Source organism: Apus apus, chromosome 18, assembly GCF_020740795.1.
Source record: "Apus apus isolate bApuApu2 chromosome 18, bApuApu2.pri.cur, whole genome shotgun sequence".
Lineage (NCBI taxonomy): Eukaryota > Metazoa > Chordata > Aves > Apodiformes > Apodidae > Apus > Apus apus.
The window spans coordinates 2,057,966-2,083,026 of NC_067299.1; the positions used below are offsets into that span (position 1 = coordinate 2,057,966).

At 53.3% G+C, this 25,061-nt stretch overlaps 1 protein-coding gene across 5 annotated transcripts in view; it reads right to left on the reverse strand.

Moving 5' to 3' along the window:
* The window catches only part of SMG6 (SMG6 nonsense mediated mRNA decay factor), a 112,129-nt gene that overhangs the window by 62,705 nt on the left and 24,363 nt on the right, over window positions 1-25,061 (reverse strand). For all 5 annotated transcript variants that reach the window (XM_051636175.1, XM_051636173.1, XM_051636171.1 and 2 more), the window contains exons 9-10: window positions 21,294-21,355; window positions 17,343-17,488 (exon numbers count right to left, since the gene is read on the reverse strand). In XM_051636175.1, coding sequence (XP_051492135.1) covers window positions 17,343-17,488; window positions 21,294-21,355 — 208 coding nt within the window. The remainder of the gene's footprint in view (window positions 1-17,342; window positions 17,489-21,293; window positions 21,356-25,061) is intronic.

The window sequence follows — 25,061 nt, forward strand, 5'->3', positions numbered from 1 at the left end:
GGCAGGGGGATGCTCAAGGCATTTCCTCGACACCCCCTTGCACAGGACCTGTGAGTCACGGGCACTCCTGGCTCTCCGACGGGAAGTGGCGAGTCACACACCAGCTCATCTGCCCCTGAAAGAGCCTGGGAACCTGGAGGCATTTGCTCACCCCTGGATAATGCCCCACAAGGAGCCTGGGAAGGATGGACAGCTTTCCTGGAAAGATGCTCCCTGACTGTGAATTTGCAGGCAGCAGACATTATGGTAGCCCCAGCCCTTCAGCTCAGCTGAACACAAACACCTGCAACTCACAGGGCTGAATCCCTCCCAAAGTGACCTTTGGGTTGCAGTAACAACCTTAATCCACCTCCCTGTACCGATCTCTCCCTGTGGAGAGGCAGGAAGGCCCCGGAGGGGGGGGAAACTCGGCTGCAGCAGCACTGAGGAACTTGCTGCACATGTTCCCAAAGCAGCAAGGACTGCCCAGGAGCTCAGAGCTCCCTCAGTTCCATGTTGAAACCCTGTCTTGTCCAAGGGAGGGAGGCCTAGGAGGTGAGGAATGCCGGGGGCCTGGGGAGGATGGAGCAGCTCTCCCTGTGGAAGCCATTAGATATTCAACACTTCATTTGTTTCCAGCCGTTCTGGACTGCAGTGCTGGGCTCTAGGACGAGAGGCTCTTCTCTGACGTAACCAGGAAGCAGCTGCAAAATTAAGGAATCCCTCATGACATCATAAAAAGGGTCGATGGTTTACAGGGGAAGGTATAAAAATTAATGACATATTCCCACCCGAAGCAGCAAGACTGCCCAAGAGCCGCAGGGGAAGCTGCGCTCTGCCCGGCACGAAGGGGCTGCCTGCCCGGACTGCCCTCTGCTGCCAGCTCCCTCCAGCTGGCCTGGGAGCTCACCTCTTTCTCTGACCATCCCCAAGCCCAGGATCCATGGGCAGGGCTGGATCCTTGCACCTGGGGTGCAATAACCAACTCAGTGTATCCTTCCTGACCCCAATGAATAGAACTTTAGGCCAGGGAACGACTCTGGAGATGCCTTTCTGGTGTACTCAGGATCGGCCAGGAGTCACCGACAAAGAACATCATTGTGAAGTGACTCAGGAAGAGACAGTTAACTCACTTCCAGAGGGAAAGCAGACACGTGCACAGAGTGCTCCTAACACCCCATTTGCTGCAGCCCTGAAGACCAACAAGTGCTGGAGGAGGAGGCCAGGGTGGTGGCACCTCTGCACCAAGCAGCTCTGGCTAGGGGAGAAAGAATGACATTAGCCCTGAGGACAAGCACAGAGCCATTTCCACTTGAAAAGGAAAAAGGACAGTGGTTTAAAATTAACTGCAGCCTTTTCCAGGAAATATCAGTGGAAAGAAGCAGCCATTTTTAGAAATGTTATTCTCAGAAATTTCCTGAAAAGACCCATCAGTCAAAACACAGATTGAAGCCGTTTCCACTCGCACTAAGCGGCACTCAGAGCATTCCCTCTGTGTTTGGGGTGCCTGACCCAGCCAGCAGGGCTGGGGTCCTGCTCTGCACCCCATGCAGTGTCAGAAACACTCCTCCTGCCCAGGAAGCCACTTATCTCCCAGCTTTTGCTAGTGACATTTGCACCAAGACACTCCAGTTGCAGGCAGACAGACCAGCACAGCTGGGGCAAAGGCACCTCCAGTCTCGCCCACACTGGCAAAGCCTGGAGAATACCCAGAGAAACTATCAATTCTCAGCACTGCCTTCAGCAGAGCTGCTCCAAGCAGGTGAGCTGATGCTAGGACTTACAACACAGGCACAGCAAAATCTTCACTAGCCTCAAGGCTCTGAACAATCCCTGGAGCCAGAGGTCCTGCTGCCAACATCCAACAGCAACACAAATTTGACCTGTCTGGCAGCTAAGAGGCTGGCAAACCCAAAAGCACAGAACTCCTGGCTAGCTCGTAAGAAATGATGTCCCTCCAAACCGGCAAGCCAGCTCATCAGTACGTATATAGCTCCAGAGCAGCCTGGCACCAGCTGTCTCTTGCTGCAGAGGGAACATTGCTGAAAGACGCGCAAGCAGGATGGGACTCAAGTGGCTGCAGGGCTCAGGACATGCAGAGGGCATCCAGACAGAACAGGGAACATTGTAACCAAAAGAAGGAAAACCACAGACGATGGAAATGTTAAAAGGCGTTAGCGACACTGCAGTGAGGCAGGATGATGCAGCTTGACACAAGAAAACCCCTGACAGCCTATCCTCTGCCTGCACAGATCTGTCAGTTCTTCTTGGTTGCACAGGCAGAGCCCTGAACTTCATCCTGCCCAGCCCAGTGAGGAAGGCAGCTCCTCAGCCTGTGTGCTTGGGGCAGCTCACAGCCCTGGCAGCCCAGCTCAGCAGGCTGCAGCAGGCATGGCAAGCTGCTGCTAGCATCCCACCCAGGAGCTGCATGCGCCCAACCATAATTGTGTCAGATGTTATTTACAATGGGGGAGGAGGTGTGAACAGGGCTTCCCAAGAGATTTACTCCAGCCCTGAGTGAAGTTTTACCAGGACAATCGCAGCAAATAAAAGGCAGCCTTTTCCAAACCCCCCCTTCCTTCCCTGTGCTGGAGGTGGGCATGTCTTTGGCAGCAAATGCAAACAGACAGCCTGGAACATGCCTCCTCTGGTGTGAACCTTGGTGATAGCTTCAAGCTTGGAGTAAAAGTTAATGAGAGAAAGTGCCTGCAGACAGGAGCATTCAGAGAAAGCAGCTTTGCTGGGGCAGGAACAGCAAAGTCTGGAGCTTCCGTTTCAACACATTCACTCCTTTGCTGCTCTTCTTTTTACAGCTTCCTGAGGGACCAGAGAGCCAGTGGGTCAGTTTGCAAAGCAAACACCAAAATACAAATGTGCTGGTTTGGTTTGGGGGGTTTGGCCTAGGTATCCTTCCCCCGCTACCAAAAAACCCGCCAAACCAGCACAGTAAAGCAAAACTCATTCCTACCCTACCCAACTCCAGGGAGACAGCAAATCCCAGGATCCTCATCAGATGCCTGCAGGTCTGAATTGCCTCCTCAACTCCAGGTCCAGCCCTTGATCACCTCCAGTGCCTGCTCAGTCCCTCCAGCCGCCCTGGCTGCTGCCAGTGGCATCCCAGCACCTGGACATCCCTTGGCGAGGGGCACAGCCCAGCTGCTGTGCCTACAGTGAAGCTTACCTAACACTTTCCATTAAAAGATCCTGGTTTTAATTCCTGAGAACCTTGCCAAACTTTAACCATTTAGGCTGCAATCCTTCATGCCAAAAGCTTTCTTTGAGCTAAATTTATTGGGAAAATTTCATCTACAAAAGGTTCAGCCATTTGCCAGGATGAGGTTAGGGAAAATATATATTGTTCTTCTCAAGCTAAAAATTCTTTGACCATTTCAGCAAATTCCCTAGCACCTTCACACTTGGAAGCAGGCACCACAATTTTGGCAGGGGACAGCAGCAGGGTCTGGGTGTGCCTCCCACCACCTCCATCCAGCCCTGCTCTGCCAAGGCTGGGGGCCCTACGGAAATCTGAGCGGTCATGGTCAGACAGCTCTCATGTGCCACTGCATCCACCAGCAGCTGGTTCATCTGCTCAAGGGAAGAAGAAACCAATCCAGGTGACACACTGGAGAGGGAAAGGGCAAGTGGAAAAGGGGGCTGAAGCAGCAGAAGCCAGGGGACAGCACAGCAGCCCCTTCTCCAGGCCCCCACACGGCTCTGCTGGCACCAGCAGTGGCTGCTCTCCCCAGCACCTGGTCTGCACATCCCGTGTTCCCTCCATGGCAGAGGCTGGTCTGGTAAGTCCAGATTTACCAGCTGAGGATCCCAGGTGAGGTCACTCTGGTTTCATGAGGGAGCTCGCTTTTCTGAAAATGATGGGAATTACACATCCAGAAACCATTACATGAACACAAAGTCAAACACTTAAAGGTCAGGAACATCAGACTTAGAGTCATCTATGCAACTTCAGCTCCATAACACTTACTCATTACAAGATAGTCCTAACAACACACTCTTTTCTCCCCTCAAGTTCCCATTTTCAGTCAAACCAGAAAATTAACAGTCAGTAGAGACCCTCTTGCAGAGCCTTCTGATGTGCTGAAACGTGCACATGATGTTACATGTTCAGTAAGGCTGAGAGCTGCAGGACTCTAATATTTTGGGAATGAAGATGGCTCAGTGCTGTGCTTTGCTTGGGCTCTGAACTTCCAGGAGGATCCAGATGCACCTGGTCAGTACCTGTGTATCCCTCACTTGTTGGCTGGTCACAGTGACATAGACAGGATGAAATTTACAGACACTGAACTACTCTGCTTTGAATAGGAACAAAAGCAGCTCCTAAGGGAGTTCTTTAGGAGAACTCCATCCCCTCTATCTTAAGGTGAGCAGTCAAGAAACTAGAAAACTTGTTCTTTTCCTTAAGGTCAGTTCCCCATCTGCAGATGTTAGAGACGCCACACAGAAAGACACCCAAACCTGAGATGGTTTAAGACAGTCAGTTTACACTATCCGATTATTTGGACCTGAACTTCCCAGCTCTTCCTATGCTCCATGCAGCACCGAGCGTGACGATAACGCTCTATCAGCCACTTCTCTGGAAAACTTTCCCATCTGAAGGGAAAGGAATTTCACAAGCAAAAGGATAACAGGAAAATTGAGCCCAGGATCACTTTGCCACGTCGTCATCTCGTCTATCATAAGAGGCTTTATCTACACTCCACCACACCTCAAGAGTAGGGAAGTGCTGCTGAGTACCTGCTCTGAGGGTCACTGTGTCTGGGGACAACCCCTCACAACAGTCCTCAGGAGGATACAGCCAGATTCACCCACCTCTCGTGGTGAACGGGGGCCTTGGTTTCCTGTGCAAATGCAGAAAAAAAATCTGCTCTGAGCGGTGCCACGCAAAGGGAGGTTCTCAGGTGTCAAGTGAGCAATTCCCTGTGGGAAGAGCTGAGACCACAGGCACAAACCCACAGCATGCAGAGAAACCATTCCAGGAAGTTTAACATCCGAGCCCCACTATTAGAGAATATGATCTCAGTGCTCCAACAACTTCCATGGAGCCAGAGCCTCAGGTCTCCAGACCCCGTGCAGACTGCAGCACACTCACACTGGCTGTGGAGCCCCACTGCCATGGGACTCCGCAACAAAAGTGCCTGAACCTTCTACATTCATTAACCAGCAGAAGACATGACTATTTATGCCAAATTCCTCTTCTCCCTTGTGACTTCAGATAGGATTGGTACGACCATGAAGTTCCCCACAGCTCCTGTTGCTGCACCATTCCCAGCAGGATCATCTGCAGGGAAAAGCTGCACCCGAGGGTGGTGGGCTCAGCCCCAGGGTGCCGCAGCACCCTTTTGGTTTGCTGCACCCTTTTTGGGAGGGAGCTGTGGGCTCCCACACAGCCAGCCCTGCTGAGTTTCCTGCAGAGATTTGAAAACCTGTTGCAGTTCCAAAGTGAGCTTCGATTTCACTGTGACCAGCAGCTCAGAGACCCATAGTTACTATACAGCCGAATAAAATATTTTTTCATAAATTTAACGCCAGCATGTCTGTGTTTGGAAACTTTGAAAATCCATGTTGTATGGTTTACTGCACTGGAAAAGGTGCCAACAGAGTTTCAAAGGAAGGGAAGTGTATAACTGTTTCCTTTCAAATGCATTTTCCAATGGGATCCATTGAGGGAAAAGGCTGGAACTAACTAAAACATTATTAAAAACTGTTATGAAAAGAGACAGAGAGATGGAAAAAGATAGACAAAAACTCCAATACACAGCCGAAAGGGAGGGAGGGAGACAGGCAGCAAGAAAGGGGATATGGGCAGAAAGACACTTTGGGTGGGGAAAATGGGGCGAGACGGGGAGTTTTAACTGGCAGTCACCCTTCGTGGTTTCATATTGTTGCAGATCAATTGATCAGGATTTCAAGTGCTGCTGGCCCGGTGGCACAAGGAGAACCACAGAGTTGGCTGCAAGCGCAGCACTCACGAACTGCTGACCTTCAGTTTTAAAACCAAAAATATTCTTTGGGAAACAGTTCCACCAGGTTCCAGCCTGGGCTGCCAAGCAAAAAACAAGCACTACTAACCTGAAGTAACACCCCCCCCCAACTCAATCCCTTACACCAAAGCAACAAACCAGGACTAGTAACCTGAAGTAACTCCCTGGTCTGATTCAACCAGCAGTAACCGAGTGACATGTGTGCAGGGGCTTGGCTCTTCTCTACTCCCTGAGTGGAGAAGTTAATTCTCCAATCGCTGACACCAGCCCGCTCCTGCTCCCAGCCTTGGAGCCACGTTCAAGCTATTCCAAACAAAATCTATAAATACCAAAGCCATGGGGTCTGTACAGCACAGTCACAGCCCGGGTCCAAAACCACCACTCCAGCTCCAAGCAGAGTCCTGTGTACGCTGCCCCGCAAGCAAAGGAGGAACCAAAAGGGGCTGAAAACATACATTTTGTCAACCACTTCAGTGCTCTGGACATCAGGAGGCTGCCAGGCTCGGGGCCCGACCAGGGATGGAGCCGGATCTCTGCTGCTTTGCCAGGCTTCAAAGAGCCAGGCTGGGGGTGGGCAGAGCTCGGCGCGCGCCTGCAGAGCTCCAGGCCTGTGGTTCTGCGGGGTGTAGTAACCGTGGGCTGTAGCACACATGTCGAGGGATGAGGGGAAAAAAATAAACAGACAGACAAAAGAATGAGGATGCTCTGCCAATTCCAATTGTGCAGCTTTTATTTTAAATGCTTATCAAGCTGAGAAAGAGCAGAGTTCTTGGAAAACAAGGTTTCCTTTCTTCCCATGCCAGTGTCAGACACCCTCCAGGACGGGTACAGCACAGGCGCTCGCTGCCGGACGCCCTCTCCGCAGCAGCCACCATCCCACCCCATCCTGGGAAGGGTTTGCAAGCAACAGCCCTGGCATTTCTGCAAAAAAACATCTCTGAGATTTTTTTCTTTCTTTCTTTCTTTCTCTCTCTCTCTCTTTTTTTATTAATCTCCAATCTGGCTGGGTTCAAATTATGGCCAATTACCCACCGACACTTCTCGCTAATAAAATAATTTTTTTTTACGGGGCCCTAATTACTGCTTTCGCTGAACTGCTCTACAGGAAGCCGAGAGGCTGCGGGCCCTGCAGACGGCAGCAGCAGTAAAAGAGAAGCACCCCCGAGTACCGAGACGAGTGACTCAGAGGAGAGCGGAGCGGCCGGAGCGGGGAAGGCTGCCCGGGCTGCAGCGGGACTCGCGGCACTTCCCGCAGGCAGCACCGGCAGGGCCCCCGGCAGCCGCAGCACCCGCTCCCGGGGACGCAGGGCTGTTCCCCGGGGACGCAGGGCTGTTCCCCGGGGACGGAGCCACGGCCGCCGGGTACCGCTGCCGGCCAAACCCCTGGGAAACGGCGGCATCATCAGGTGCGGGGACGGAGCCGCCCAGCGCGGCAAGAGGGAGCGACCCGCCGAACGGGGGGGAACGGAGGGGAAGCGGCTTCCTCAGCCCAGCTGCCACCTCTGGCTCTCTCCCTTACAAACACAGTTAATTGAAGGAGACAGAAATAGCAGAAAGGGGAAAATAAAATACAAAAGCCTCTGACAGCGCGAAGCAGCCCCTGCCCGCTCCCAGCCCCGCGCGCTGCCCGGGCACACGGAGCAGGAACCCACCGCCCCGAGCGGGGCTGCTGCCGCGGGGGGGAGCGGAGCCGCTGCTCCCAGCCCGGCACATGCCGGTGGCCGGGAACACCCTCGGGCAGCGGGAATGCAGCGGGAATGCAGCGGCAAAGCCGCCGGCCCACGCGAGCCCGGGCTGGCCGAGCCTCTCTGAGCTGGGCTGACCTGCCATGCAGGTATCCAGGCTCAACTAGGGAAACGCAGCCCCGCAAGATTGATGAATTATTCCCCCCCCGCCCTTTTCTTAACCAGGATTACTTTAATTTTCAAGGCCGAATGGAGTCCAGCTGCCATGGGGAGGCAACACTGCAGCAAGTAGAAAGACAGACCTTTACACACTGGTGCAAACTTGTACAACGCTCCGCACACACACAAAGCCCTATAAAAAGGATGCACTGCAGCAGGATATTTTTAGTCTTGACAATACGGCACTAAAAATACGACTTTGCTAATACATCACTACAGAAATATTCCCAGTGTCCATTCAGGAATGGTTTAAAACATTTATTTTTGTTTCCTTTTGCAATGGTCAGAGAGTAGAGAGAAAATAGAAACTCATTGATAAGAGGAAACGAGAGAGACATGAAAAATTGAAAACTACCTAAAAGCTCATGGAGAGGTTTATTTTATTAGTTCTTAATAAATATCTTGCAGATTTCCTCAGGAAATACACCAGATCACATGTAAAATAGTTTGGTACTGATGTCAACTGTGTCAGCATATGAAATCTATTAGGGTGAAGCCACAGCAGGGTGATCAGCGTGCTGAAAAACTGCACGGCACCGAGGCGAGGGGGGGTGGGGGGAATCTCACGGCCCTTCCAAATTCTTCGAGAGGTAAAAAAGTCAGCCAAGACGCAGAGAGAGAGAAAAAAAGATCCCACATCCTGCTTTGCGCTGCCAGCAATGTGAAGTGCCCAGAGATTAATTCTATGTCTGGCCTGGAAATGTGACTTTAAAGCATTGGAGGGAGAGCTGGGAGGAGGAGAGAGGAACGAGAAGGCCAGGCGAACCGGGACTGGCACCGTGCCACCGACCCCCCTCCTCACCCCCCCCCACCTCCCCTCCTGCTTCCCAAGCCGTGTTTCAACGTAGACAGCAGTAAACCCCAGCAGACGGCAGCTCCCGGGGCTGCCAGGGCCTCGCACCAGCTGCGGCGCGTCTCCCGCTCCCCGCGCAGATGGGCCCGAGAGCATCACTTCCGCCTCGCCTGCTTTTAAAGACACACCAGGCCATGTGGCAGCGCTTTCGCCGCTCCCTGCCACGGCCCCGCGCGCCGCTGGGGCCCCCCGGGTGGGATGAGCCCTGCTCCCAGCACCAGGCATGAGGTCTTGTCAGACCTTGGCTCCCTGAGCCCTGCTCTGAAGGGTTTATGCTGTTCCCAACCCGCCTTTGGCAGCCGGCGCCTCCTTCTCCATCTCCGTGCCATTACCCGGAGAGCAGGCGCTGTTTACGCAAGACTCTCCCCCTGGGTCCAGCGGAGAAGCACCCGGAGTTCACCCAGGCAGGGTCAGGGGATCACACGCTCCCAAGGAGGGACAGGAGAAGGGGGAGCAGAGAAACTCCACAGCTGAAGCAGTCTCCATAGGGCACCTCCTTCCCACCCCACGGCACTGTGCTCCTGTCTGCCCCTCATCCCGAGAGCACACGCCAGAGATCCGTGTCAACCTCAGGGACAGACAAATCACTCCTGCCCTCTCCATGTTGCCTACAAGCCAGCTCTACAGTCACACTGACCACAGCCGTCGTTAGCCATATCAACCAGTGTTAAAAATGACCCTCCATTAGAGAATGGCCACGTGCCTTTAGTGCTGTCACCTGGCCAGTGTCAACCTGCCCTGGCCCGTACTGGCTGGGAAGCTGGACTGGGCATCATGTTAGCCAGGGGGACTCCTGAAGATCAGGCTCAACAAGTCCTCACCTTCCCCCTGGCCCACTGATTAGCACAGGCAGAGCCAGCACCATTCTTGGCAGCCTCTAACCAGAGAAAATTAAAGACCTGCACAGATAAACCTGTGTAGGGTCACCTCCCAGCTGCACTTGAGAAAAGAACCACAGCCTTGGCAATGCTGCCATTTCTGATCGTAGCACTAAGGCAAGAAGAGATCCCAACAAGCCCCTGAAGGATGCATGGGGGCTGAAGCCCCCCCAGCACCAGGCACCCAGTTCTCCAAAGGACCACAAGAGATGGAGCAGGACAGAGCTGGTGGGGCACAAGGCAGGCCCTGGGGTGGAAGCTACTGAGCTGGCAGGCTGCACCTGCAGAGGGCACAGGGCGGGCAGCCCTCCCTGCCTACACCTGGCAGGCTATAAAACAGCCCCGCAAGCTCAATCAAGAGTTTTACAACTTCACAAAGCACCATAATTAGCCTAATTATACAATGTTCTCTCAGAGAATTAAACAGAAATACAGTAATTGACTTGGTGCTGCTTAGAAGCACAAGGAAATCAAAGGCACAAATGCACATTAAAGAGTCAGAAACATCTCTTTAAAAGCGAGAGGATTTCCTGTCACGGTGCAAACATCTAAAGCTTCACCAAAGCGGCTGCACCTGGTGCAACCCCACTCCAGCTCCCGGGCAGCCCTCTTTCTCCACCACCAAAGGAGTGATGAAGCAGAGCCCTGGGACAGCTGCCTCAGGCACCTCCTTTCTCCCTCTGCAGCAGGACTGCCGGACACAGAGTGCCAAGGCTCCACTTCCTGCCTTTCATTTTACACAGCGACGCTGCTGCTTTGCCGAAATAGTGGTTTTGTTTCAGCGTCGGCAGAGCTGGCCAACACCTTGGTGGCACCACAGCATGAAGGCCCCTCCTGCCTGACCTGGCCTGTCACCGGCTCTGTCCAGACTCGCTGCTCAGGCTGCTGAAGCTTGGCTGTAAAGCAGACTCAAGCTTTGTGATTACAAATCATTTCCCCTCCCTATTTGTTGCCCTGAAATAAGATCTCCGTATCACCCTGTACTTGGTGGAACAGTTTCAAGGGTAGAGGTATGGATGAGCTTGTGTGACAGACCAGGCAGAATCCCCCAGCGAGCTCATCCAACACGACTCGGTGAGGACTTCTGCTGCACTGCAGCTGGAGGGCAGGACTGGAGAGTCTGACACACCAGCAAACACTCGGCTTTGCTGGAAACCTTTCCCTTCCCTGCCACAAAGCCCCACTCAATCTTTTGCCTCCGAAGCCAACGTCTAGATTTCAGAAACCTGAACTGCAAGTGGAAATTCCCTGCAGCGCGTTGATTATTGCATCTCCTGCTGGCACTTGGGGCAAGGGGAAAAAAAGTCACATGGCTTTCTGGACACACGTTTCACTAAGGAGTCTTGCATCAGAGGGCAGAAGCCAGCAGCCAGGAAAATAACTCCAATTACGGTAAATAAATCCCCAAATATGTGACAATCTGCCTTTTAAACAGGAAACAGAGGGGAATAAGCAAAGGAAGACTTTGGTCTAAACATTGCTGCCACCAGCCTCAAGAGCCCGAGAGAGAGACTCTGAAGACACATCTGGGCCAAAAGCATTTACCTGAACTTTGCTGATGTGTCTCAAGTCTGAGACAGCTTCCTTCCCTGCAAGGAAAGGCGCCGACAGTCCCCGGCAACTGTGCCAACCTCCAACACTCCCAACCACTTCAGAGGAGAAGGTCTGGAGGGTCAGCTGCCACCTCCAGACACATTCATGTCCCTCAGGAGGCTCCACATGAGGAGCTGCTCAGCACAGGAAGCCGTGTGGCTCCGGAGATGAGCCATGTCGGTACCAAGGCCATTCTAACCCTTCGTCCCGTTCCCACAGCCAAGGTCTGGGCTGTGCATGGACACAGCGAGGAGCAGATGTCACTTGACAACAGGTTAAGAGTAAAAGCCCTTTGTCCAGGCAGTGACATCTCAGCACCTGCTCGCTCTGTGCAAGCCAGGCAGCATGGGGTAGGATTGGACACCAGCACCAGCCAGCCCTCCTCTGGGTTTCCTCTCCTCGTGACAACTCAAAGCCAAAGTGACTAAGAACAGCAACATGAAGGGAGGGGAACAATGGGTTTAATACCCAGTTCCTTCAAAATTTAGGCCATGAGAAACATTATGTTTTAACACCACCTTGCTAAGGACAGCAGCACCCAGCCTCGCAGGGAAACGGCCCACAGTGACTGCCAGGTGCTCCCTAGTGGCCTATGTACAGACACTTCAGTCCACACTTGCCATCTGGCAGCCAAAGCCCCAGCACCCCAGAGAAAGCCAGTTATGAAACTGCTCAATTCCTCACATTGACTGGGCTGCGTTTACATTTCAAAACCCAATCCTCCAGGCAGGTGGAGGGACTTTGGGACCTCTGCCCTCCGGGGCACAGGACTGCAGGTTCTCGGCCTCCCCAAGACATCTGCAATACAATATCTTCATTGACCTCCCAGTTGTTGTGCCCAAAGCTGTTGTGGCCCACAGAGCTGCCTGCTGAAAGGTGCCAGCTGGACTCTAGTGAAGCACATATTTACCAGGCAAAGAGGGGAATTAGGAGAACAGGACTCAGTTCTGCTCCCCAGACAGGGGAAGATCAAGTTGCTGCCTCTGCTACCTCTGTAGCCTGAGGTTTATTAAGCTTTGCTTTGTGCCTAATTTTAAAACTTCACCAAACCGAGGCAGGCGTCCACATCACTGCTTTATTTTTATACTCAGTGTAATGCACTGGACTCCCATGTCTGACTCCCACCACCTCTGCTCCAACATGCAAGATGTGGTTAGGGCTTCATGAGAAGCCATTGAGATGTGGCTGCAGCAGAAGAGCACTACAGGCTTCCTTCCACTGAGCCTGTTCTGATGCTGCAGTCAGCTCTTTCAACAAAGCCAGGTCTGAGCTTCAGAAACCAAAGGAGCACCATGGAGATGGCCAGAGCAGAGGTTCTGCTGAGGGCAGACACCACTAGCCTTTGCAACACCTCAGGGGGATATTTTAAGGGCTCACAGCTTACAAGGCAGAGCAGCTGTGGTCAGCAAAGCGAAACACGCTCCGTCCGTGCGCGGTGGCAGCGGCGCAGGCGGCTGGTTACAAAACCATGGGTCCCTTTGGATTCAATGTGTCCTCTCCAGCCAGGCTGAGGTGCTGGACACACATAAAAAAAGGGGAAGTCCTGTACCTGCTTAGACACTGCAGCTGATTTGGAGTAACCTGTGAATCCCTTGGTGTGTCTATCAAGAAGAGTTGGGCAAAATCATCACCTCAGAATCACAGAATCATTCTGGGTGGAAAAGACATTTAAGATCACCTAGTCCAACCATAACCTAACTCTACCAAGTCCAGTGCTTAAACCATGTTCCCAAGCACCACATCTGCACATCTCTAAAACACCTCCAGGAATGGAGACTCAACCACCTCCTTGGGCAGTCTGTTCCAGTGTTTAATTACCCTTTCAGTGAAGAAATTTTTCCTAATACCTAATCTAAACCTGGTGTAGGTCTGCAAGGAGCAGGCAGGACCACGTATGGTAGAAAAACCCTTGCAAAGGCTGTAGTTAGCAGACACTCACTGTGGAAGAGCAACTCTCCGGGTGCCAGGCAGGGAATCTCTGCACTCAGTGGCTTGTGCAGTATTGCCCTGCTCTGCATCACTCTGGGGACACCGGTGTGGCAGCACAACGGGGACAGGCACTGCTCTGAATTTGCTGCGAGGAGCAGGATGTGAATCCTCCCTTTCTGCATGAGCCTCCAGGGTTTCCCAGCCAACCCTACCATCTCACACAGAAACCCTAACCACGCTCCAGATGCCCTACAGCCTGGTCCCCCTGTCCTCACTTTCCTCTGGTTGAAACACAAGCCACTTCCCTGACCCTCAGCTAAAGCCAGAACCTCCCTGTTCCCCGACTCTGCTCGGCCCCGGGGGGATGCAACTTCATTCCCTACATGTGCTGAGGATGCACATATGGCAGCCCCCTTCCCTCCCCTCTCCACTTCCACCTAAGCCCGACCTCCTAACAACCTCCACACGGCACAACAGGACGGGCCCAGAGTGCCAGAAGGCATCCAGGTGCTGCTGCCTGACGCTTCACACCCGCAGCCAGGCAAATTTGCTGGGATTTCCGGGAAGTGTCTCTAGGGTGCCCCGTGCTGCTGCACCCCCACTTTGGTGCGAGCTTGTTTGGAATGCTGGGCTGTTGAGGGAGGGGGCTGGGGGGAGAGGGGAAGTTATTCTGGTGGTGGCCTATGAATAACATCCAGTGATTTATAGGAAGTATAATCCAATAATACAGTAAAATAAAACAGTGTGTCTGAGATGGGTTTGATTCCAGGAATTATAAAACAAATTATTAAAGAGAGAGAGAGAGAAAAAAAGCCTCAGAGAGGCCAGATCGGAGTAAATTGGGCACAGATGGGCTGGGAGGGGGTTTCTCTCTCTCCCCTCACCGAGATGCCCCTGCCGCAAGCACGGCTTCAATTAGTCTTTTCAGAAACCAGAGTTTTATTTCCCCAAATTACAGAATTAAAAAAAAATTAAAATTCTTCAAGTGTTTGCGGTAGGGATAAAGGGATCCAAGCTTCTCTCTAAGTTGGTTGTACAGATGGCTACCAAACTGTTAAATGGGCCACTCCACAAAGGTCCCACCCCAGCTGGAACCCAGGATGGCCCAAAAAGTTGGTAGTCACCTATGCCTCACGACAGGAAGCTCCATCTACTGCACATCTCTGCCACACAGAGTGCCTGTCCCTCTCTGCTTCCCTCCCCTGGGTGAGCCCTCCTTGTCTCATGGGTTTGAGGTCTACAAGAAGCTTTTTCACACCTTGAATGTTCCTGATAGGAGGCAGTCAGGAGGTCAGAGAGACCTTCCCTGCTTGAATGCCTTCATGGACAATGGGGAGAGCAGCTCACTCGGAAGAACACGCCATTTGATGCTGAACAGCAGGGGAAGCACTTCATGTGGGAATTCTTTGGCTTCCTCTGTCAAAGAAAACAACAGACCCAATCCATCTCCCAGGGTCTTCCCAGTGCTGCCCAGCTGCACAGGCAGCTGAGACCAGCTCCAGTGTGCCTGATGCTGCCCCTGGGGCACAGGCACAGCTCAGCTGCCTGCACTAGGCACAGACCACAGGGCTCCTGCCTGCACTCACCCGAGCCCTGCCTTGGCACATGTTGCAGGGTCCCAGGTAGTCACAGCAGTGACCAGCGTGGGAGGAGGCTGTGAAACACCACATGCTGCTCACAACTGGCTGGCTCTAAAACCTGTTTAAACACCCCAGTACACCCCAGAAAAGCCAACTTTTCAGAAGAGCACGTGGTCACCTCGCAAAGGTTGATTTACAGAAGAGTGGCAGCCACTGGGAGCCAGAGATGTACAGGAAGGCATATCAGAACTGCAACATGGGGGATGAACACCGAGGCAGGGACAGCCCTGAGGGACCATGGCTGACTCACAGAACAGCAAAAGAAAACAAGTACAAATCAAAGACCAACAGACACAAACTGTCACACACGAGTCACCCATCTCCTGTGCTGCCTGGTGCCTCACTGAAGGAATTGGGTCAGACCGAGGCCACACCGCAGCAAAAAGGAGGGAAGCTGAGACTGAGATGGGGCAGGACAGATATAAGCCTGAAGAGGGAAGAAAGGTGTTTACTAAAGCATTTGATTGTTCAAGATTCCTTTCATTTAATACCTGAATCTGTGATTAAAAGTTTGCATTCAAGGCCAGAACATTTTGTAGAAGTTCCCCCCATTGAGACTGTTTTGCCGGCGACACCGCCCCACAACTGCCAGCACTGCTGGATCCCAGCACAAGGGATTCATTCGACATAAGATCTGGGGCAAGCAAGCAAGTTTACAAGTTTCTCAGGAGTAGCTGGGGCTCCAGAGACCTGGAAATACATGGGAGGGGAGAGAGGGAGCAGCTTTCCTGGGGAGAACTACCCTTGGCCAGCAGGGAAGAGAAGCTCTGAGACAGACCTCCCTACAGATCTTCTCCGGCTACTGAGAGCTCCCAGATGAAGGTCAGACAAGCCCATGTGATGGGAAGGACACAGACACGCTCCAATCCCACATTTGCAGAAGGATTTCAGTAGGAGGAGATCTCTGGAGGTTGCTCAGTTCAACTGCAAAGTTAGATCCAGCTCTCCAGAGCTGATGCAGCCAAGCTCTGGCTTCGGTGAGCCCAGCTTGCAGCTCCCCAGTAATGCTTCCTGGGAATTGGGACGCAGGCAGGGTGGGACTGCTCCCTGTGCCCTCCCAGCCTCTGCAGAGGCAGATCAGCCCCCTCACACCCTCTCCCACAGCTGCCCATGCTACTGTTGCCCAGGGAGGTGACTCATGTGCTGGGAAATGGAAGCCTGCACCTTCCCGACAGCCACTGCTGCCCTGTGCTCCAGCCAGATTTCTGCCCACATCAGCCCACACACCAGGGATGGAGCCAACACCCTTGCTCTGTGCTGGGCACTTGGCAATAATAATTCAGCAAACATTCTTGCTTGCCTTTTAAACTCCAGGCCCTCTGCTTTTTTTTTTTTTTAACCTCCTGCACCCAGCTCTTCTCAGTATCAGTGTCAGCACCAATCCCTGACCTGGGCTGTGCCAGCACTCAGCACACAAGCACTTGGGAGACCACCAGGGCATTTATACTGACAACAAGACTTGCTTGCCAACAATATTCTCATCAATATTTTTAGGGTCACCAGAGCACAGAGCCCTCAGGAAAACCTCTGAAGGGTGCCAGGCATCAGGTGGCAGCAGCAGTATCACCCAACCCACAGGCATGTCACCAACACTACCACCTGCTCTGTCCCCAGCAGGAACAGGTTTGCTTTCTCCAGAGATCCAAAAGCTGGGAGCAGCTGGCAGCTACCCACAGGAGGGGGGAAAACTCCAAGAATACTTATTATTCACATGAGATAAAAGCTCTTCCTTTGTCACACACACACAGCCACAGCTCTGCTATGGATGGGAGAGCAGAGTCCAGAGGTCTGAGGGCTGGGATCACTTCCAGCTCTGCCACAGGGGCTTGCTGTACAGACAAATCTCCTCCCGTCTTTACCACCAGCTCCTGTCTGTGGCACAGACACCACTATTCATGCACCTACCAGAGACCTGGGCACCTGCTTCTCTGTGTGCTGGGGGGCCATGGGTAAAAACTCATCTCCTGGAAGCACCACTTCAAACTCAGTGGAAGAGATTCTGGTTTGGTGGCACCTCTGCTGACGAACACATTGAACCCAACAATGGCAGAGACCACACAGAGCCCCCTGGGTGGGTGGAGTTGGAGCAGTACTAGATCTGTAGGTGTCCAACACAGGTAGCAGCCTCCAGCCTGGCCTTTCAGAAGCATCATCTCCCACCACACGGCCCAGCCACCTGCACAGACAAGCAGTGGCAATGCCACTCTCTCCCAACAGCCAAGGCTCTCCCAGAGCCTCCCAGTCCTTCTGGTGCCAGTCTGGGCACTGAGCACAGCCCAAGCCAAACACCAGGAAGGCAGAGCCATGAAGCAGTGCCTTCTTCTGTGCTTGATGACTCTGGCTATAGGGAGATGCCTCCTCAGACACCTCAGCCCACTCCACCAAGGCCCAGCTGAGATCTCTTTGTTGTCCCAATGCACATCAACACCCCCAGACATCCAACCACTGCCCCCCTTTCCCCATCCATCTTCAGCTGGTGAGTCCCCACCCACCCTCCTCCATGAGCAACTCAGCCATACAGAGCGTGGCAGCTCCCCAGCCCAGTCCCCCTAAAGAGCACGTGGTACCTTTGGGCTGGGAGTTGTACACTGCAAACATGTTGATTGCCACAAGCTGGAGCATGCGGTTGCTTCCGATGGGAGGGGGGCTGTGCTGCAGCAGGACCTGGAACTCCCTCAGGACCTCCTCGGCCACCGCAGGGAAAGTCTCCATCCTGCAGACAGAGAGAGAGAGAGTCTGTAGCGCGCAGGCTGCGCCGCGGGGCGCAGGGTGGCCAGTTGGCACAGCTCACCCAGTGTCACAGCTCCTGGGGAACAGGGACCCCCCCCTTGGGTGCTGCCTCCCATCCAGGAGCCATGGGGAAGGAAGGTGCAGGCTGCGGCGGAGGCAGCTGCAGCTTTCCTTAGAGAGGGCAGCGGGGGATTGCTCTGTGACCGACAGGCAGCATTCCTTTGGCAGGAAAACACGGCCTTTATGAGTCATTTCTGACCAACCATTTTTTTCTACTGACTTCTACCAATCTGGGAGGGGTGCCAAGAGGCCAGGCAGCTCACTTGGACCAGGAGCAGCCCATGGGACTCCCGAGAAACCCGGGCTGCAGCAAACTGCACACACTGGTGCCACATTGCGGATGTGGCAATTCCAGTGCATTGAACGCTGGCCAGAGCGTGTGCTTCCTCCAGAAGAACAGTGCCTGTGAGCTCCTCACTGTGGGATCAGACCCCATGGCACAAAGCCACATCCACCTCCCTCCCCCAAGGCTTACACACTCCCCAGCACTGTGATTGAGCCCCTAAACTTCATCACTCAAGAGCCCCACAGGACAGGGACTTGCAGATTTAATGACTGGCCTCATCTAGCTGCTGGAAACATCCAAGCTGGAGCTGGTCCCTGCAGCACACAGCTCTGCTGTCACCCCTCAGGACACAGCAGCCAGCGGCTGCAGTGCCACAGCTGGGGCTGGGCTGGGCTTTCAACACTGCTCATGAGAGCCCATGGAGATCCGACACATTTATCCTGCTCTTCATCTGGCATCACTGAAGGAATTAGCTGAGGTTACTTATTGGATCCTCAGTGACCTCCCAGCTGAAGTGGGGTTAAAAACTGAACTGGTTGCGAAGAAGAGCAGAGCCAGCTCACAAATATGGCTGAGACATGGCTGCCCACAACAGCCCTCCCAAAGAGAGTCCTCACCTGGTATCCCATGAAGACAACTTTATAACCTAGAAGCTGCCAAAAACCTTGCCAACCGTTGGGGCTGGAGGGGAAAGGTCCTCCTGCCCCATTGCCTCTTCTGCTGAGCTTGCTGTGCTGTTTCTTGCTCCTACACCAGGAAAAGCCACAGCTAGACCCAGAAAGAGCGAATATCTGTCCCACACCAGGCGTCTGCTCCAGTTATCACTGACATTGTACTCGTGTGCCCACACAGGAGCGAGGGAGCCAAAACCTGCAGCCAGTGAGGGAGGCATTTGGAGCCAGGGCAGCAACCTCAGGGGCCTCCAGAGCAATTTCCTCTATCTTCCCCCAAGAGATTCAGATCTTGTGATATCAGCACACTACAGGCTGGATTAGCAAGCCACTTCTGGTAACCCACATGGGCAATTCTGCTGGGCTTCCCCAACAGACTTTCAGGACAGTAATAGGCTCTATTTTTAAAGACAGAAATGGCTTTCTTCTTGATCATATTTCATGAGTGCCTTTCAACAACCAGTCCTACTGAGCAGCAGGGGTACCCACTCCCTGGGCACTGTTTGCTGGAGCAGTTCAAAGTCTCTGTTACCTTCCCACAACCAGGGGCTGTAACAAACAAGTCCCTTGTACTTTGGAACTGTCCAGAACAGAACAGTTCTGCTGGTACAAAAGCACTGCTCCCCCTGGAAAAGGCAACTTCCCTGGATTTGGGAGGCAGCCAGAGAATTAGAGCAAACTGATTGCATCTAAAGGCTTCCTAATTTTGAGGTATCTCAGACCACATCCAGCGTACACAGCAACATCCTCCTAGGGCAGAGACGACACTAGGGATGGAGGAGCCCTTTGCAGGATGGGTTGTTAGTGAGGACATGAAGATTACTGCCATGGAACAGCACCAGGAAGGAGTGAGGGCTTCCTCAGCCCCACCAGCTGTGCTTTGATACTGCAGCACATCTGGAACAGCATGCAGTAACCCCACTGAGCTCAGAACTAGCAGGTCAGGAGCAGAGCGGAAGCTTTTAATAAATTGCTTACCTGTGGTTTTAGAAGCAAAAGAGTCCAATTAGGGCAACGTTATCTTTTCCGTACTTTTAAGGGATAAATCATCAAAGATCTTGCCCAAAAAGGACTCAACTGTTCTTCACCTTTTACCTATTTTAAGTCGGAAGCTGTTTAGCAGGGCTGGATGATTTTCTCTTCCTGTGTCATGGTATTACTTTCTAGTTCCCTTCTAAGTTCTTCAGGGGATATTCTACCATTAAACATACTTGGGTTTTCTAAATGACTGTCCTGGGAAGCAACTGCCTCAAATGCTGCATCTTAATTTCACTGAAGTCTCAGGAGCCAAACGTGCAAGCAATCTCTGCAGCATTCCCATTAATCCCTCATGGGCACGTGTTCAGCTGGAGCGGGGCCGCAGAGTCCGGGGCAGCTCCCCGGATGCTCTGTCCTCCAGCTACCAAACCTGCCACGGGCTCCCACAGCTTCCCTCCTCTTCCCCTGCAGGCAGGAGGACATCCAGCCCTGTCTCCTTGCTGCAGGCCAGCCTGCTGCCCACAAGCAGATAATCAGCGTCTTGTGACTCAGGGAGAGATCAAGAGCCCTGGCAGGAGCTGATTGCTCTCCCCTTCGCCCTCAGACACTCGGATCTGCAACAAATTGGCCAGCACAGCTCCTGCTTCCTGCTGCTTTATGAAGGGTCCAGACTCAGGCATGTGACACCCCTGTCTGGTCACCCCAGAAAGCGTGCTGGAGGGAGCAAGCACAGAGGTTTCAGGTCAGCACTGGTGCTGTGCCCTGTGTCTTGCACTTCCCTGCTCCTGGAGGGAAAGGAGACAGGCCCAGAGTCAGGGAGCTGTACGTCTGAGTCAAAAAAACAATGTTACCTGTACCTAAGTGGCCTGGAAAAGGTCTCAACGCTGTAACTTGTAGCCACTAGTTCCACAAGAGGCTGAAGGAGCCAAGAGAGCTCGTGAGGCCGCATCTGCTCACGAGGCACTGGCAGGCTCAAGCAGCCAGCACTGTTGCCAGAGACCACGTGAACCTACAGGAGGTCTCTCTACAGCAGCCACCCCATCACCTGGCAGCAAGGGCCAGGCTGGGCCCTTCTTCTTCCAAGAGAAGCCCATCAGCTGCAAGGCTGAGCTCTGCTCTCTGGGTCAGAAGGATGTCCCCCAGGCTGGGATCTCAGCCCAGGCCTGGATCAGGCTTGCTTTGCTTCAAGGGTAACTGTTCAATTACTCGAAATCAGTTTCTGACAGACGTTGCCAAGGGCACTTTGCATAAACCTGTTCCCACAGTCAGGGCAGCCCTGAGCTATGAGGCTTCCACCAAAATGGCAGCGAGGAGGTGAAGGGGGAGACTTGTCTCAACACGCTGCAGATGGCAGCTTCCAGCCACTGCCTGCTTCTGCCTGGAGGGCTCTGTGCTCCTCACAGGCAGCAGCCACCCAGAGCCCCCCGGAGCCACCTCTTCACTGGCCAAGAGTGGGGTGAACGGGAGTGGGGGGCAAGACCAGACATTAAGGGGGATGTGAGAGAAAACAGCCTCTAGTTCTTCCCATGTGTGTGTCAGCCATCCGAGCTCAGCCTCTGCCAGAGGGTCTCAGTGCACGGGCAGGACCTGTCCTTGAGGTGGGGGAAGAAAAAGCCCTGACAAAAACCAGTGTGGATGGGAGGGTGGGTAAGGAGAATAAGAACCAGGAGGCCAGGCCTGCAAGAATTCACACCCTGTGCCCTCAGCTCCAAACACAGCTTAGTTGCTAACAATATTAAATTCCAAAAAGACTTGTAATGTAGGAAAATAAAATAAACATCCTGCACACTTACCCAATCCTGGTAAACAGCTTCCCATGGGCATGGAGAAAACTGAGGATGAACCTTTTGTTCAGCTGCATGGGAAAGAAAAAAAAAAAAAAGGGAGAGAGAGGAGAAAACAATTAAACTCTCTCCGATTTCCTGTGAATTAAGAACGTCCCCAGTGACAGAAGAACCTGGCCGGGATGCCGGGGGTGGCACTGGAGATGGGAACCAAATGGACTTGCCCCAGCACGGCGCGCGCCCAGCGGGGCACGCGCCCGGCAGCTGGCGCGGGAGCGCGAGCGCCGGTGGAGGCACAGCGCCCTCTGGCGGCCGCGCGGGGACACGCACCCGCCCCGCCCGGGGCACGGGGGGAACCCCCCGGGCAGTTAAAGGAAGGGGGCTGGGGGGGCTGGGGGCGCTGGGGGCTCTGGGGGCGCTGGGGGCTCTGGGGGCGCTGGGGGCTGAGCAGCCTCGCAGCGGCCTCGGGCGGAACGGCCTCACTGGCACGTTGCTGCAGAGAAGTCCGGCAGCAGCGCCAGGAACGAGCTTCCAAAGAGAGGAAAAAGAGGGGGTGTCGGGGTGACAGAACCATCAAATTGTTTGGGTTGCAATCCAAGACCTTTAAGCTCGCTGAGTCCAACCACTCAGCCCACACTGCCCAGGCCACCGCTGACCCATGTCCCTCGGCACCACATCTTCATGGCTTTGAAGTCCCCCAGGGACAGGGGCTCCACCACTGCCCTTGGCAGCCTGGGCCAGGGCCTGACAGCCCTTTGGGGAATACATTTTTCCTAATATCCAATCTAAACCTTCCCTGAAATAACTTGAGGCTGCTTTGTCTCATCCCATCATCTGCCACTTAGGAGAAGAGATTGATTCCTCCTCACTCCAACCTCCTCTCAGGCAGTTGTAGAGAGTGAGAAGGTCTCTCCTCAGCCTCCTCCCGGCTGAACACCCCAAGTCCCTTCAGCTGCTCCTTGTTAAGACTTGTTCTCCAGACCCTTCCTCTTCTCTGGACACACTCCATCACCTCAAGGTCCTTCTTGTAATGAGGGGCCAAAAATTCAACACAAGGTTAAAGGTGAACGGACAGCTTTCATTTAACTCCAGCCTTAAGCAACTTCAGAGAAGGAGCTGGTGTTCAGACCCCATGGAAAAGCCCCACAAAGTCTGCAGCATCACTCTTGGACTACCAGAGCAAGACAGAGCTATGGAGATATGGATGGAGGTGGCTGTAGCACATGGTTGATGGCATCTTCCACCACACACAACACGAAAACTTAACTTGAATAATTATTTACTACTGCTCTAAGCCACTTCTGCCAGCTCAGCAGAGCTTTGGGCTTTCCCAGTCCTTATCTAAACAGCTTTGAAGAAGGCTGTGGGTGGGTGAGCAGTCACTTTGCCGGGCCCTGGAGGTAGCTGTGTCACACCAGGAGCAGGCTGGCCTCCCTCTTACCTTCTCCACAGCAAGAGGTTTTCCTCTCATGCCTGCACAGTCTCAGGGTGATGAGAAAAGCCAGGCTCCAGGCCCCGCCTGGGGAGACGCTGACCAGAAGCAACCCAGAGCACCAGAACTGTGCTCCCATTTCAGCAAGATTTTGCTATCCCAAACCCCCTCTATGAAGTTCAGCAACATCAATTCCATTTCCAGGGGGATCAGATGGGCAGAGGGAGGACACGGTGAGCAAGCAGGGCTGTGGCAGCGCCTGGCCAAGCAGCAGCCACACGTGAGGCTGCAAAACAGCCACCAGCCACTGCCTCCAGGCACCACGGAGCTCCCAGCCAGGCCTGGCTGAGGGGGACAGTTATCACAGGCAGCCCTGGCACAACCTCCCACCTTTATCTTCTGAGCCCCCCAGTTCACACCACAACTGATGGCAGCTGCTCCCGAGGTGGGATGGCTCACTTGGCTGGAAGGAACCCGCGCAGGATGCCCGGCTGCAGTTGCTCCTGGGCCATCTGCGAGTTTCAACAGAAAACCTGCCTCGTAAAACAAGCCAGACCAATTAAACTGGCCCCCGCAGCAAGAGGTTCTTGCTTACTCACTATTTTACTGCTGCCCTAAAGAGCCCTTTCCACTGCAACTCAACTTTATTTGCCACCATTTTATTAACTCTGCAGATGAAACCCAGAAGAGACTGGGGAATACTGGGACAGCAAAGGCCTCATTCCCTCTACCAGGGAAGTTTGGAAAGAGCTGCTTCTCCACCATCTTCTTAGGACGCTGAGGCAGCTCAGAGCTTGAAACCATTAACGTATGCTTGGTTTTCCCCCAAGAACACCATGTAGAGGTAGAAAGCTGGTTTGTGACCAGCTCCATGTAACATACCCTGACAGTAAGTCTGAGCCCCTAGCTCAGGGTGGGGGTCCATGTTCTGTGCTCTCTGATGGAAAATATATGGATATGACATGGAAAAGAGCAGGAACTCATGGCCTGACCCATCTCTACCAGAAACCCTGTCACGACACTGATTGGCAGGCTGCACGTGGGGGAAAGAAGAAACGGTGGCAGAAGTTTTTCTCCAAGGCCCACGTTCTCCCACAGCCCCAGGGGCACTCATCCTGCAATCCCTGCACCCCTTTACTGGCAGTGGGGGAGTACCCAAACTCCCCACCTTGAATGAAAAGTGACACCAGCACCCATGGGGACGTGCCCTGAGGTTCCCACGCAGACACCCGGCTCTAGCAGGGCTTCCAGAACATGGGCTTCACCCACATCTTTACAGAGGAAGTTTCAAACTCAGCCTTTTCACTCACAATCCCAAAGACTAACCAGTCACAATCCACAAGAACCAGTGCTAAACTGGGACTTAGATATGAACATATTCATAATTTGTTTTAAAGGAAGCAGGATACCTGCCTCTAGGGAAGAAGCAGGCTTCACACCTCTTGCCAACTCAAGCACGAACCCAGCAAGCCCAGGCAGAGACCTTTGTGCCCCAGCACTGTGGCATCTCAAGCAGGCACCTCTTGTGCTTCTTTCATCCCTTTTTCTCACAGCCTCAAGGTTTTGATGAGCTCATCACTAAACTTTGGACCTTTCATCTTCGAGTTCAAGCCAAGGCCACAGGCTGCTTTGACTGGGCTTTTCTCTGAATGACTCTCTAGTGACTCACCTGTCCCTCAGTCTCCGGGAGCCCTCCCTGCTCCTCCCATCAAATGCTGCTTCTCGCAGTGACACAGAAACAGTGACTTCCACCAAGCAGCCCAGCTTTGGAGGAAGTCCCATCACCTGCTGTTCTGCATGAGCATAGAGGACAGAAACACTTCCCCAAAGCCCTGCTAAGTGTGCTCACTACCCTGGTGGTGCTACCACAAGACCTGCAACACCTCCTTGCCTTCATCTCACTCACTGTGCATTCCAAGGGTGCTCACCTCCAATGGTTCCCTCAATGGTCCTTGTACCAGGGCTCCCTGGGCACTCCCATCACTGCCCTTGAGGGCAGCTTTGCTCCTCAGGATGGGGAAGCAAATCTGGCTGGTCCCAGCTGGTCATTTGGGAAGAGTCCACCAAGTAAGGTTTATACAACAACAAACCTATGTCAAAAAATGGGTTTTGGCCCTTTCAGTTGAAAAGTGGGCACCACAGATATGGAAGTTATGAGCGTATAGTGAAGGCATTAGTTATAAAAACAAACCAGCTGTCAAGAAGAAGGGGTCCCTGCACACAGTAGTGCCTGAAAACAGCTGTTTCAGCTGTCATGAGTCAGCATGTGCAGACAGACTAAATCCACCTGGGAAGAGGCAACCTCACCAGAGGAAGCAGCCCACTGCTGCTTGGGGAGCATCCAC